Source organism: Dendrobates tinctorius, unplaced genomic scaffold (assembly GCF_039654945.1).
Source record: "Dendrobates tinctorius isolate UK_male_01 unplaced genomic scaffold, ASM3965494v1 ptg000107l, whole genome shotgun sequence".
NCBI classification, from domain to species: Eukaryota; Metazoa; Chordata; class Amphibia; order Anura; family Dendrobatidae; genus Dendrobates; species Dendrobates tinctorius.
Window position 1 is genome coordinate 21,967,302 of NW_027361775.1, and position 14,853 is coordinate 21,982,154.

The window sequence follows — 14,853 nt, forward strand, 5'->3', positions numbered from 1 at the left end:
CCCTTAACCCCTATACAGGGATCTGGAATTGTAGCAAGGCCCAGGAGGTAGCTGTCTAGATTAGCAGTGGACCAGAGCAGGACGGCCACCAAGGGGTCAAAACTAAAACCCGTAATCAAGGTCAGGATGCAGGAGTCTGAGACCAGGGCGCCGCAGAGGCACGAAATCAGCAGGCAGAAGGAGAGTCAAAAGTCCAGGCCAGGGTCAGTACAACCAGGAGGGCAGCGAGGTACAGAATCAGCAGACAGAAGGAGAGTCAGGAATCCAAGCAAAGGTCAGCGTCAAAAAGTCGGAAGAGAGGCGGAGGTACAAAAACGGCAGGCAATAGAATGGTCAAGAATCCAGGCTGAGGTCAGAGTATACACTATAGCAATTCACACAGTAACACGCAGGGGAACCAAGAATATATCCGGCGGCTTGCAAGACCAGTCCCCAGGTATTTGAGGGGTCAGGTCCTCCCTCACAGGTTCCCGGCCCGATGATGTAACCAGGACCGCCCCCGGACCAGGCCAGATGGACATGCATTAAGCACTACATGACTGACAGAGGGGCGGAGCCTGCGCCCACCAGATGCCTGTGCAGGAGCCCCCTCTCTGCCACCACCCTCACCCTGGAGCGAACCACGGCGCCTCCCAGTGGCTGAGGCAGGAATAGCCGTCCCTGAGTCCGACGGCGACGTGATGGTCCGGCGCCCCCGAGTGTCCGAGACCGGAACTGCAGGCCCTGAGTCTGGCAGTGACGTCCGGCGCCTCCTAGTGGCCGACGCCGGAACAGCAGGCCCTGAGTCCGACGGCGACGTGACGGTCCGGCGCCCCCGAGTGGCCGAGACCGGAACTGCAGGCCCTGAGTCTGGCAGTGACGTCCGGCGCCTCCTAGTGGCCGACGCCGGAACAGCAGGCCCTGAGTCTGGCTGCGACGTGACAGTACCCCCCCTTCTAAGAGGGGCCTCCGGACCCTCAAAACCCGGTTTGTCAGGGTGAAGGAGGTGAAATCTTCTAATTAACCCCTTGGCATGGATGTCACCAGCGGAGACCCAGGACCTCTCCTCTGGGCCGTAGCCCTTCCAATGCACTAAGTATTGCACGGACCCTCTCACTAAACGGGAATCAAGGATACCTTGGACTTCGTACTCCAAGGTACCCTTGACCAAAACTGGAGGAGGAGGGGACTGGACAGGTTGAATTGGGGAGCGGTACGTTTTTAGGAGGGATTTGTGGAAAACGTTGGGTATTTTGAAGGACTGAGGGAGCTTTAAGCGAAAGGCTACCGGGTTAATTACCTCCAAAATCTCATAGGGACCAATAAATCTGGGGCCCAGTTTGGCAGACGGTACCTTAAGTTTAATGTTCTTGGTAGACAGCCAAACTTTGTCCCCAACTCCCAGGTGCGGCCCCTTGGACCGCCGTTTATTTGCCGCCGAAGCCTGTCTGACTTGGGAGCCTTTCAAGTTTGAGTTCACCTCTGACCAGATGGTCCTTAAGTGATGTATGGATTTCTCTACCCCCGGGAGGTCCGACATCTTAGCCGAAAATGAACCAAAACGTGGGTGTAAACCAAGATTACAGAAGAACGGGGTGGTTTTGATGGATTCTTGGTATTGGTTATTTAGGGCGAATTCGGCTAACGGGAGATGTTCCACCCAATCAGATTGATGTTCCGAAACATAACAGCGGAGATACTGCTCTAGGCCCTGGTTAGTGCGCTCAGTTTGACCATTGGTCTCAGGGTGGTAAGCGGAGGAGAAGGATAATTCAACGCCAATGCGTTTGCAGAACGCCCTCCAGAATTTAGAAACGAACTGGGTTCCTCGGTCGGACACGATATTCACCGGGGCGCCATGCAGTCGTATTACATGAATAACGAACAATTTACTCAGCGTTTCTGCAGTAGGTAGTCCAGACAGGGGAACAAAATGGCACTGCTTACTGAACCTGTCTACCACCACCCAGATACATGTCTTCCCTTCTGAGGGTGGCAGGTCAGTAATGAAGTCCATGGAGATGTGGGTCCATGGACTCTCTGGGGCAGGCAAGGACTGGAGCCAGCCGGCAGGCCGATTATGGGGGGACTTAGCACGAGCACAAGTTTCGCAAGCCAGTACGTAATCCTTGCAGTCCTTAACCACCGTCGGCCACCAAAAATTCCTGGTCACTAGTCTGGCTGTATTATTAACACCAGGATGGCCTGCCAGGACAGAGTCATGCGACTCTTTCATAACTTGTAGACGCAACGGGGCCGGAACGAACAATTTCTGGGGGGGCGTCGTGTCCGGGACTTGTTCTGAGGATCTACGGATCTCCTCCAGAAGGTCCAGAGAGACGGCCGACACGACGATCCCATTGGCCAGTATTGGGACTGGTTCCGAGTCCTCAGCCTGTGAGGGGCAGAAACTTCGAGAGAGGGCATCAGCCCTTACATTTTTCGTCCCTGGACGAAACGTGATCACAAAGTTAAACCTTGAGAAAAATAAGGCCCACCTGGCCTGCCTAGGATTCAGTCTTTTAGCTGACTCCAAGTAGGTCAGGTTCTTGTGATCTGTGATCACGGTAACCTTGTGTTTAGCACCTTCGAGAAAGTGGCGCCATTCTTCGAAGGCCCACTTTATGGCCAACAATTCCCGATTCCCTATATCATAGTTTTTCTCAGTAGGGGAGAATTTTCGGGAAAAGAAGGCACATGGGTGGAGTTGAGTGAGAGAGGCAGTGCCTTGGGAAAGCACTGCCCCTACCCCAACCTCAGAGGCATCAACCTCTACCACAAAGGGGCGATCTAGATCAGGCTGAATTAATATTGGGTTGGCAGAAAAACACTCCTTTAAAACAGAAAATGCCTGAAGTGCCTCTGGCTTCCAATTAACCACGTCAGCCCCCTTCCGGGTCAGATCCGTGAGCGGTTTGGCGATCTCAGAGAAGCCTTTGATGAATTTACGGTAGTAATTAGTAAATCCCAAGAATCGCTGCAGTGCTTTTAGAGTTTTAGGTTGTACCCATTCTCTAATGGGTCGGATCTTGGCAGGATCCATGCGAAACCCCTTAGCAGAAATCATGTACCCCAAAAATTGTACCTCCTCAGCCATAAAAACACATTTCTCCAACTTGGCGTATAGAGAATGTTCTCTAAGTCTCTGGAGTACAGAACGGACATGTTGCACGTGTGTAAGAACATCAGCGGAGTAAATCAGGATGTCATCCAAATAAACCACTACATATACCCCACAAATATCCCTGAATATATCATTCACAAAGTGTTGGAACACGGCGGGTGCGTTACTCAACCCAAACGGCATCACAAGGTACTCAAAATGACCAAGAGGTGTGTTAAAGGCTGTTTTCCACTCATCCCCATTTCTTATGCGAACCAGATTGTAAGCCCCCCGGAGATCAAGCTTAGTGAACCATCGGGCTCCTAGTAGCTGATTAAACAGATCAGGGATGAGTGGAAGCGGATACTGATTTTTCACAGTAATCGCGTTCAGCTCCCGATAATCAATACACGGTCTGAGTCCACCATCTTTTTTTTCTACAAAGAAAAACCCAGCCCCTACAGGTGAAGTGGAGGGTCTAATAAAACCTTTTTGCAAGCTGTCCGCTATGTAGTCCTTCATGGCTACACGCTCAGGACCAGAGAGGTTAAATATTCTCCCCTTAGCGAGACGAGCACTTGGAACCAAGTCTATAGGACAGTCATACTCTCTATGAGGCGGTAATTTCTCAGACTCCACTATGGAAAAGACGTCCTCATAGTCCCTTAATGCGTATGGTATAAAGGGTGTTTTAATTTTAATTTGGTTCACTGACAGCGACATACAGTGATTCTGACATTGTGGACTCCAGCGCACGATATCCCCTTGGTGCCAGTCAATAATAGGATTATGCTGGCGCAACCATGGCATACCTAACACAACTGCATGTGATAAATTGGAAATAACAAAAAATGACATATGTTCTGTGTGTAATGCCCCCACTGACATAACAATCTCTGTAGTAACAAATTCCACTCCACCCTGGATAATGGATGTACCATTAATCGCCGTGGTTTGAATAGGGGCATTAAGCCTTAAAAGAGGTACACCAAGTTTCCTTGCAAGCAAAAAATCTATGAAGTTGCCTGCGGAACCACAATCCACATAGGCCTTCACACACAAAGATTTCTTTGAAAATAAGAGAGAAACGGGTAACAAAAGTTTAGCCGCATTTGCGGGCAATACCTGAGCCTCTGGGACAGCACGACCAGAGCTGCCCAGAGGCAGACGTCCCAGGAATGTGGATTTCTGACGCTCAGCATTTCCCTTGAAGCCTCCAGGCTGCAGCATGATGGTATAGGAAGATGGGAGTATTCCTTCAGACTGTGCACTGGAGCAGGTGTAGGCCAGGTAATCAGCTCAGGGAAAAAAAAAATCAGGAGACTGCTTTTATATATGATGGAAATATACACAAAAAGCAGTTCTTTTTTGGGCCGGATATAATGTGACGGCCGTCTGCGAATCTGGGCTGCAGTGGGGACAGCACCCCGAGTAACCCCGAGACCCTTAACCCCTATACAGGGATCTGGAATTGTAGCAAGGCCCAGGAGGTAGCTGTCTAGATTAGCAGTGGACCAGAGCAGGACGGCCACCAAGGGGTCAAAACTAAAACCCGTAATCAAGGTCAGGATGCAGGAGTCTGAGACCAGGGCGCCGCAGAGGCACGAAATCAGCAGGCAGAAGGAGAGTCAAAAGTCCAGGCCAGGGTCAGTAAAACCAGGAGGGCAGCGAGGTACAGAATCAGCAGACAGAAGGAGAGTCAGGAATCCAAGCAAAGGTCAGCGTCAAAAAGTCGGAAGAGAGGCGGAGGTACAAAAACGGCAGGCAATAGAATGGTCAAGAATCCAGGCTGAGGTCAGCGTATACACTATAGCAATTCACACAGTAACACGCAGGGGAACCAAGAATATATCCGGCGGCTTGCAAGACCAGTCCCCAGGTATTTGAGGGGTCAGGTCCTCCCTCACAGGTTCCCGGCCCGATGATGTAACCAGGACCGCCCCCGGACCAGGCCAGATGGACATGCATTAAGCACTACATGACTGACAGAGGGGCGGAGCCTGCGCCCACCAGATGCCTGTGCAGGAGCCCCCTCTCTGCCACCACCCTCACCCTGGAGCGAACCACGGCGCCTCCCAGTGGCTGAGGCAGGAATAGCCGTCCCTGAGTCCGACGGCGACGTGATGGTCCGGCGCCCCCGAGTGGCCGAGACCGGAACTGCAGGCCCTGAGTCTGGCAGTGACGTCCGGCGCCTCCTAGTGGCCGACGCCGGAACAGCAGGCCCTGAGTCCGACGGCGACGTGACGGTCCGGCGCCCCCGAGTGGCCGAGACCGGAACTGCAGGCCCTGAGTCTGGCAGTGACGTCCGGCGCCTCCTAGTGGCCGACGCCGGAACAGCAGGCCCTGAGTCTGGCTGCGACGTGACAGAAGCAAAGGAGAGCCAGGCTGAAGTTTGCCAAAGACCATAAGGATTGGACCATAGAGGACTGGAGTAAGGTAATCTTCTCTGATGAATCTATTTTTCAGCTTTGCTCAAGACCTGGTCATCTAATTGTTGGATGGAGACCTGGAGAGGCGTACAAGCTGTTTTTTTTTCCAGCAGGATAATGCGCCATGCGACACATCTAGGTCAATCAATGTGTGGATGAAGGACCACCACATCAAATCCCTGATATGGCCAGCCCAATCTCCAGACCTAAACCCCATTGAAAACCTCTGGAATGTAATCAAGAGGAAAATGGATAGTCACAAGCCATCAAACAAAGAAGAACTGCTTACATTTTTGTACCAGGAGTGGCATAAGGTCACCCAAAAACAGTGTGAAAAGACTGGTGGAAAGCATGCCAAGATGCATGAAAGCTGTGATTAAAAATCATGGGTATTCCACAAAATATTGATTTCTGAACTCTTCCTGAGTTAAAACATTAGTATTGTTGTTTCTAAATGATTATGAACTTGTTTTCTTAGCATTATTTGAGGTCTGCAAGCACTGCATTTTTTGTTATTTTGACCATTTCTCATTTTCTGAAAATAAATACAAAATTTAGTGCTTGGAAATTCGAAGACATGTTGTCAGTAGTTTATAGAATAAAAGAGCAATTTACATTTTACTGAAAAATACATCTACAGTATAAAGAGAAAAATGAGACAAACTGAACATTTTGCAGCGGTCTTTTAATTTTTGCCAGAGCTGTATTACATAGATTAAAAATAAATAAATAAATCAACCATGATTTGATGCATAAAAAATATTAAAAAAATGCAGGGTGGGGTTTGTACACTTGTGGAGACTTTGTATATAAAGTAGTCCATAACCTCAAGTTTGGCTTTACATTTGCAAATTTCTTTTCTTTCAGGCCTACAAATCCTGGTTACAGAAACATGGTGAAGAAAAGCGATTGCCTGCAGTGAGACTGACCAACCATCAGCTTTTCTTTGTGGGATTTGCACAGGTGATGTCCACACTGATAGCCCTGGCAAGTCTTTTTTGCTGACATTTTATTGAAACTAATGTATTTTATTGTCTCTTGTAGGTTTGGTGTTCTGTGCGGACCCCTGAGAGCAGCCATGAAGGGCTAGTTACAGATCCTCATAGCCCAGCCAAATTTAGAGTTATTGGGACCCTGTCAAATTCAAGGGACTTTGCTGAACATTTCAATTGTCCCAAAGGGACCCTGATGAACCCAGGAAAATACTGTGATGTGTGGTAAAAGGGTGGATGTGTAAACAGCTTTGGCAATCTGTGAGAGGTGTGTGGAATGGTGAAGTGTGAGAGCGTGTGAATGTGAAGGCAAATAGTATGTGTGCTGTGAGATTGACAGTAAATTAATGTATCTGCAAGAGTACATGTAATTAGCTTGTCTGTACAGTATTGTGATAATGTAGGACATAAAAGTAACACAGCACTGCCAAAGATCGAAGCAGCACTTAATAGCCAGGGAAAAATACCCTAGTTGTCAGTAGGATAACAGAAACAACCTAGATTACACCCCAAACTGCTGTAAGATGGAAATGATGTGCCGTTAGTCTACATCTACACTGGCCAATAATAGGGAAACGCTCATTCCCGATTATTGGCCTGTTTAAACAGGTCGCCAATCACCTGACAACGGCGCAAAACACTCTTTCATTGGGTGAAAGGATTTTTAGGTTTGTTTAAAACCATTGTTTTCAGCAGCACATCGTCTTTAATAATCAGGACATGTGCTGCCGAGAACATTGATGTTCACTGTGCACACAATGATTGTATCAACTGTCATTCTGTGCGCATTGGAAGTGTGGTTGGCTTGTCTAAACAGGCTAGTAATCATCTGCAGATCAGCTTACACTTAAGCACCCGCTACACATAGCAATATCGCTAGCAATATCGCTGTAACGTCACTGGTTTTGTGACGTAGCAGCGATATTGCTAGCGATATTGCTATGTGTGATACTTACCTCCGACCGGCTCCCCTGCTGGTTATCGCTGATCGTGCGAGAAGGTCCTGGACCATTTCTCGTCGGGCGCTTCCTGCTGGGCTTCCTGTGGCGCCGACGAGCGGGCGGGAGGACGTCAGGATCGCCACGTCTGACAGGAGGGTAGAGATCCCCGACCCCTGCGATGTCGCTGGTGAGATCTGCCTGTGTGGCAGCTCACTAGCGACCACTTAGCGATGCACCAGCGATCCATATCGTTGTCGGGATCGCTGGTGCATCGCTAAGTGTAACGGTACCCTTAGTTGATCGGCAGTCGTTTAAACAGCCGCGTTTGACCAGTGTAAATGCACCCTAAAGGGCCTGTCACACTAAGAGATATCGCTAGCAATATCGCTATAACTAGTGACGTTATAGCGATATTGCTAGCGATATCTCTGTGTGTGATACTTACCTACGACCGGCTCCCCCGCTGGTTATCGCTGATCGCGCGAGAACGTTCAGGACGGTTTCTCGTCGTCAGCTTCCTGTGGCGCTTCCTGCTGTGAGGACGAGCGACGCGTGGAGCCGGGCGGGAGGACGCAGGATCGCCTGGTGTGACAGGTAAGTAGCGATCCCCGTCCCCAGCGATGTCGCTGGTGAGATCTGCCTGTGTGGCAGCTCACTAGCGACCACTTAGCGATGTACCAGCGATCCTGACCGCGTCATATCTCTGGTCGGGATCGCTGGTACATCGCTAAGTGTGACAGTACCTTTAGCTTAGCAATCTTTAATCAGATGATGATAAACCATCTAGCTTTATACAGTATATACTTGTAGACAATAAATTTATGTCAGCAGATTCCATCAATTTCAGTTTAATCAACATCAATTTAATGAGAGCTTACAGACAGTCCAACATAGACTGCTGTCAGGGAAAACTTGGATCAACAGGGTAGAATTTATATATCTGATCCATTGTTTCTTTGGCAGCAAGTGGCACCTCAGTTGCTGCTCATCTCCTCATCTCCACATACATGTGTATGGTCCACTTTAGTATGTCGACTTTTTCATAGCTTTTAGTCCTGCCTTGCCTTCAGCTTTGCAATGATGAACCTTTACCACAAATAAATATTCATTTTAATGTAAATTGAATGTAATACATTATAAAGTAAAGCTTGTACCTTTACAGTAAATTGTAAGGTTATGTGCACATGAGACCTTTTAGATGCCGACATCCCTGATGCTTCAGGAATGAAGTAGCTTTGCCACCAGTTATTTTTAAATGATGTATTAATAGTGAGAGGTTTCCAAGCAGAAGCCACCAGAAGAATGGACCAGCCAATTCTTTTAGGTGCGTCATTGCTTTTAAAGCCTGATGCGGTTTGTATTGCTTTAATGTGTATGTGGACATGTAATGTAGTGTGAGTGTGATAATATACAGTACTCACCTACCGCTGCCCTGTCCGGTGTCCATGGACGTTTTTCTGGTTTTCTCACTGCAAATGAGACCTGCCGTGCTCATTTTATGCTCTAAGCGTGAGATGGAAGTCGCTGTTACAATGAAAGTCTATGGAGCCTTGTTCTGACGCTCCATAGGCTTACTGTGTATAAGTCACTTCCGTGTCACGCAGAGAGGTGACATCATTTAGAAGAGTCGAAGACCGGCGCTGGACACCGGAGAGAACAGCGGTAGCGGAGTACTGCATAGTAACGCAGTCACACTACATTACATCCACATACACATGATTAAACAATAAAAATGTTAGTGGGAGCCCTTCTTTAAACTAAGTTCAAATAGACTGAACATATCACAGCAAGTCATATTTTCATTGCAATGCATACGTTTGTTCTTTTTAGTGCCTGAAAAAAGTGCACATACCCTAAGAAAAAAATAGCCAAGGAGTTTTCACGATCATAACAAATTACAAAGATACTGGACAAGTGCAGATTAACCAATATAACACATACAGTACTTCAGCTGCTGCAGTGCCTCTTTTTGGAGAGCAGGGGGAGCATTCTGTTCACAACGTATTATTTGATTGTTATGAACGCTCCTCATCATTTCTGTAGAGAAGGTCTGGAATATCTGAGGTGTATAATTTTTCTGTTTTGCATTTGCTGAGGCACAAAGCTGTGTAACATACACTGCAGCTACTGAAGGAAGTCTTCTTAGAGAGGGAGCGTTACCTGTTAGTTGTTCAGTTCTTGCCATAGAAGAGGAAGCCTCAACCAAAAGCATTCTGTGACAGACTGTACCCATAAAGTCAGCAATGATTACAATGTAGCGTTCTGTGATAGACTGCTTAGGCCCGTAACTACAGTACATAGTAAGAACGCTTGTAATGTAGCTTTCTGTGACAGACTGCTTGTGAAGGTAGCTATAAAGTAATGTCTACTGTGATAGACTGCTTGTACTGGCAACTATAGAGTAAGAACGCTTACAATGTAGCTTTTTGTGACAGACTGCTTGTGCAGCTAGCTATAAAGTAATGTCTACTGTGATAGACTGCTTGTACTGGCAACTATAGAGTAAGAACGTTTACAATGTAGCTTTCTGTGACAGACTGCTTGTGAAGGTAGCTATAAAGTAATGTCTACTGTGATAGACTGCTTGTACTGGTAACTATAGAGTAAGAACGCTTACAATGTAGCTTTCTGTGACAGACTGCTTGTGAAGGTAGCTATAAAGTAATGTCTACTGTGATAGACTGCTTGTACTGGTAACTATAGAGTAAGAACGCTTACAATGTAGCTTTCTGTGACAGACTGCTTGTGAAGGTAGCTATAAAGTAATGTCTACTGTGATAGACTGCTTGTACTGGCAACTATAGAGTAAGAACGCTTACAATGTAGCTTTCTGTGACAGACTGCTTGTGCAGCTAGCTATAAAGTAATGTCTACTGTGATAGACTGCTTGTACTGGCAACTATAGAGTAAGAACGCTTACAATGTAGCTTTCTGTGACAGACTGCTTGTGAAGGTAGCTATAAAGTAATGTCTACTGTGATAGACTGCTTGTACTGGCAACTATAGAGTAAGAACGCTTACAATGTAGCTTTCTGTGACAGACTGCTTGTGAAGGTAGCTATAAAGTAATGTCTACTGTGATAGACTGCTTGTACTGGTAACTATAGAGTAAGAACGCTTACAATGTAGCTTTCTGTGACAGACTGCTTGTGAAGGTAGCTATAAAGTAATGTCTACTGTGATAGACTGCTTGTACTGGTAACTATAGAGTAAGAACGCTTACAATGTAGCTTTCTGTGACAGACTGCTTGTGAAGGTAGCTATAAAGTAATGTCTACTGTGATAGACTGCTTGTACTGGCAACTATAGAGTAAGAACGCTTACAATGTAGCTTTCTGTGACAGACTGCTTGTGAAGGTAGCTATAAAGTAATGTCTACTGTGATAGACTGCTTGTACTGGCAACTATAGAGTAAGAACGCTTACAATGTAGCTTTTTGTGACAGACTGCTTGTGCAGCTAGCTATAAAGTAATGTCTACTGTGATAGACTGCTTGTACTGGCAACTATAGAGTAAGAACGCTTACAATGTAGCTTTCTGTGACAGACTGCTTGTGCAGCTAGCTATAAAGTAATGTCTACTGTGATAGACTGCTTGTACTGGCAACTATAGAGTAAGAACGCTTACAATGTAGCTTTCTGTGACAGACTGCTTGTGAAGGTAGCTATAAAGTAATGTCTACTGTGATAGACTGCTTGTACTGGCAACTATAGAGTAAGAACGCTTACAATGTAGCTTTTTGTGACAGACTGCTTGTGAAGGTAGCTATAAAGTAATGTCTACTGTGATAGACTGCTTGTACTGGCAACTATAGAGTAAGAACGCTTACAATGTAGCTTTCTGTGACAGACTGCTTGTGCAGCTAGCTATAAAGTAATGTCTACTGTGATAGACTGCTTGTACTGGCAACTATAGAGTAAGAACGCTTACAATGTAGCTTTCTGTGACAGACTGCTTGTGAAGGTAGCTATAAAGTAATGTCTACTGTGATAGACTGCTTGTACTGGCAACTATAGAGTAAGAACGCTTACAATGTAGCTTTTTGTGACAGACTGCTTGTGAAGGTAGCTATAAAGTAATGTCTACTGTGATAGACTGCTTGTACTGGCAACTATAGAGTAAGAACGCTTACAATGTAGCTTTCTGTGACAGACTGCTTGTGCAGCTAGCTATAAAGTAATGTCTACTGTGATAGACTGCTTGTACTGGCAACTATAGAGTAAGAACGCTTACAATGTAGCTTTCTGTGACAGACTGCTTGTGAAGGTAGCTATAAAGTAATGTCTACTGTGATAGACTGCTTGTACTGGCAACTATAGAGTAAGAACGCTTACAATGTAGCTTTCTGTGACAGACTGCTTGTGAAGGTAGCTATAAAGTAATGTCTACTGTGATAGACTGCTTGTACTGGTAACTATAGAGTAAGAACGCTTACAATGTAGCTTTCTGTGACAGACTGCTTGTGAAGGTAGCTATAAAGTAATGTCTACTGTGATAGACTGCTTGTACTGGTAACTATAGAGTAAGAACGCTTACAATGTAGCTTTCTGTGACAGACTGCTTGTGAAGGTAGCTATAAAGTAATGTCTACTGTGATAGACTGCTTGTACTGGTAACTATAGAGTAAGAACGCTTACAATGTAGCTTTCTGTGACAGACTGCTTGTGAAGGTAGCTATAAAGTAATGTCTACTGTGATAGACTGCTTGTACTGGCAACTATAGAGTAAGAACGCTTACAATGTAGCTTTTTGTGACAGACTGCTTGTGCAGCTAGCTATAAAGTAATGTCTACTGTGATAGACTGCTTGTACTGGCAACTATAGAGTAAGAACGCTTACAATGTAGCTTTCTGTGACAGACTGCTTGTGCAGCTAGCTATAAAGTAATGTCTACTGTGATAGACTGCTTGTACTGGCAACTATAGAGTAAGAACGCTTACAATGTAGCTTTCTGTGACAGACTGCTTGTGCAGCTAGCTATAAAGTAAGCAGGGCCGGCCCGAGAGATTACGGCGCCCTAGGCAAAACTATTTTGTTGCGCCCCTACTATTGGCAGTAGATGAAAACTTGGGATATAAATTTAGGAGCAAAATAAACCACAGCAACAATGATTAATTAACTCTCTCCTAACTCTTTAATCTTCTGAGAAGTTGTATAGGACAAATATATACAAAGTAATCAATAACACAAAACAAAAACGACCATAGGTAATTAAAATTTTTGTTTCCTTGCCTTTTTTTTTGAAAAGGATGACACTAAGTCACCGAGATTAATTTGTTTAGCAACTTCAGATTCTATCGAAATTGTTGCCAACCCAACCAACCTCTCTTGCGTCATATTTGCCCTTAAATATGTACACTTTTCTTTCCATCCCTAAAACTTTTTGCCTTTTGAAAAGATTTTTTATAATTTTTTCTATTTTTTCTCTGGCTCCCCCTTTGGGTCGGCGCCCTAGGCGGCCGCCTAGTTCGCCTATACGTTCGGGCCGGCCCTGAAAGTAAGCAGTGCCTACAATATAGCGTTCTATGACAGATTGCTTGTGAAGGTAGTAATGCATTGTAGCATACTGTGACAGACTGCTTATGCAGGTAGCTATAAAGTACCTAGCGCTTACAATGTAGCTCTCTGTGACAGACTGCTTGTGCAGGTAATTATAAAGTAAGTTATGTCTAAATTATAGAAATCTGTGACAGACTGCTTGTGCAGGAAAAGTAAGCAGCGCCTACATTGTAGCAATCTGTGACAGACTGTGCGGGTAAAAGTTATGAAGTGAGCAGTGCCATGTGATGTGATTTTCTGTGACAGACTTCTTGTGCACATAGTTATAAAGTAAGTCGTGCTTACAATGTAGCACCACTTATCTCTGGAAAACCATCAGATACTGACATCAGAGCATGTCTATACAAGTATTATTTTCTGATGTGTCAAATGATGTGTATTATAAATGGATAAGGGAAAAAAGGTTTAAAAAATGGCATCAGGACCAAGAAAGTATTGAATATTGAATGTGATAATTACATTCCCAATTCAAGTAAAAACCTCATATTAGGGAATCGCTCATAATTATAATAATTAAAGAACTTCACACAAATCACAGCCTGAAGTATACGTGGCACTTTTACCTCTGTTATCCCACTTATTATTCTAAATGAAACCAAAATGTTCTGATTCCCTAGTATCACGAAGGACAGAGATGAAGGAGCAACACAAGGGTAATGGTATTTTTGCGACATATGTAACTCTGTGCTGGATTTGCTGTGTGAGAGCTTGAAGTTGTTTGCTGCTATTGTGTGAAAAAAGGACATATTTTAATAATGCGTGAAAGAATTTCACCCCTTCACAAGTGTTTTCTAGCCTTTATAGCTAAAATTGCAAAGTGCTTGTAAAAAAAAACCCCCCAGCTTTGCAATTTGCCTCTTATTACAAATCTTCTCTTTTCTCAAGAACAAAGGGTTTTTTAATTGTACAGCTCATTGCCTGAGTTACCAGCCACCCTGCAGTCTCAGAATGGCCGGTCACCTAGTTACTGAGTGTGCACTGCTTGCAGGCTCCTTGCTTTACAGCCTGCAACTGCTTCTCTGTGGCGGGCCGGAGGGCCGGAGTGCTGGATCCAACCGGCTCCGGTGTTGCTGTCGTTTTCCCAGGCTGCAGAGACAAAGCTGCCTCTGCTAGCAGCATGGGAGAGCGCTCAGTTCAGACTAGCTGCGCTACCACACTGCTGGCCTGAAGTGCCAACCTCCAGGGATCCAGGAAGCCATCGGTGCTACTGAAGAATAGGAGATGAAAACAACCCTTTAAACACAATTTATTTTTAAACTAGTCTGATTCCACCTAACTGATATGTCGTAATCTCAGAAAATCAGGGGGACTTTTTATTTGACACTTTTATCAGAATTTTGTCAAACATTTCACTTTTTGTACAATGGGGCTCTGTTTAGCAGAGATAGCGAGATGACGGATCACAGTGGTTTAACAGGACGTGACAACCTGACCGTTGTTGCTTGTCATCTGTCTGTTGGAAAATAAAGGGAAGATATGAATTGTGTCTTTCCTGCGTCTATGCTGCGGCATCATTGGTTTCTTTTAAAAGTTTGACATGCAAATATTGGTTATATGTGTTCCTTCTTTCTCTACTAAAACCAAACTGTTACAATATAACCGATCTGGGATCTGCCATCAAAGCCAGGATGCATGGACCTCCTGGCATTTCATCTATGATGGTAATATTAAGGGGAATCTGTCAGGTTCTTTAATGTGACTGCTGTTCCAAAACTGTCTATATGAGGCAAAAATACTTTATTAGTGTCCTTTATTAAATACAAATTAGTCTGGACATGTCAGATGGGACTAGTCCAGCCTCAGGTACTGTAATTATGCCGCCATTGCTTGATTGACATCTTTACTATCCC

At 45.3% G+C, this 14,853-nt stretch overlaps 1 protein-coding gene across 2 annotated transcripts in view; it reads left to right on the forward strand.

The window, feature by feature from the left end:
* Positions 1-9,942, forward strand: part of ECE2 (endothelin converting enzyme 2) — a 141,258-nt gene extending 131,316 nt beyond the window's left edge. For both annotated transcript variants that reach the window (XM_073589236.1, XM_073589233.1), the window contains exons 18-19: positions 6,379-6,474; positions 6,556-9,942. In XM_073589236.1, coding sequence (XP_073445337.1) covers positions 6,379-6,474; positions 6,556-6,732 — 273 coding nt within the window. In that variant the 3' untranslated portion in view covers positions 6,733-9,942. The remainder of the gene's footprint in view (positions 1-6,378; positions 6,475-6,555) is intronic.
* Positions 9,943-14,853: the final 4,911 nt, after the last annotated feature.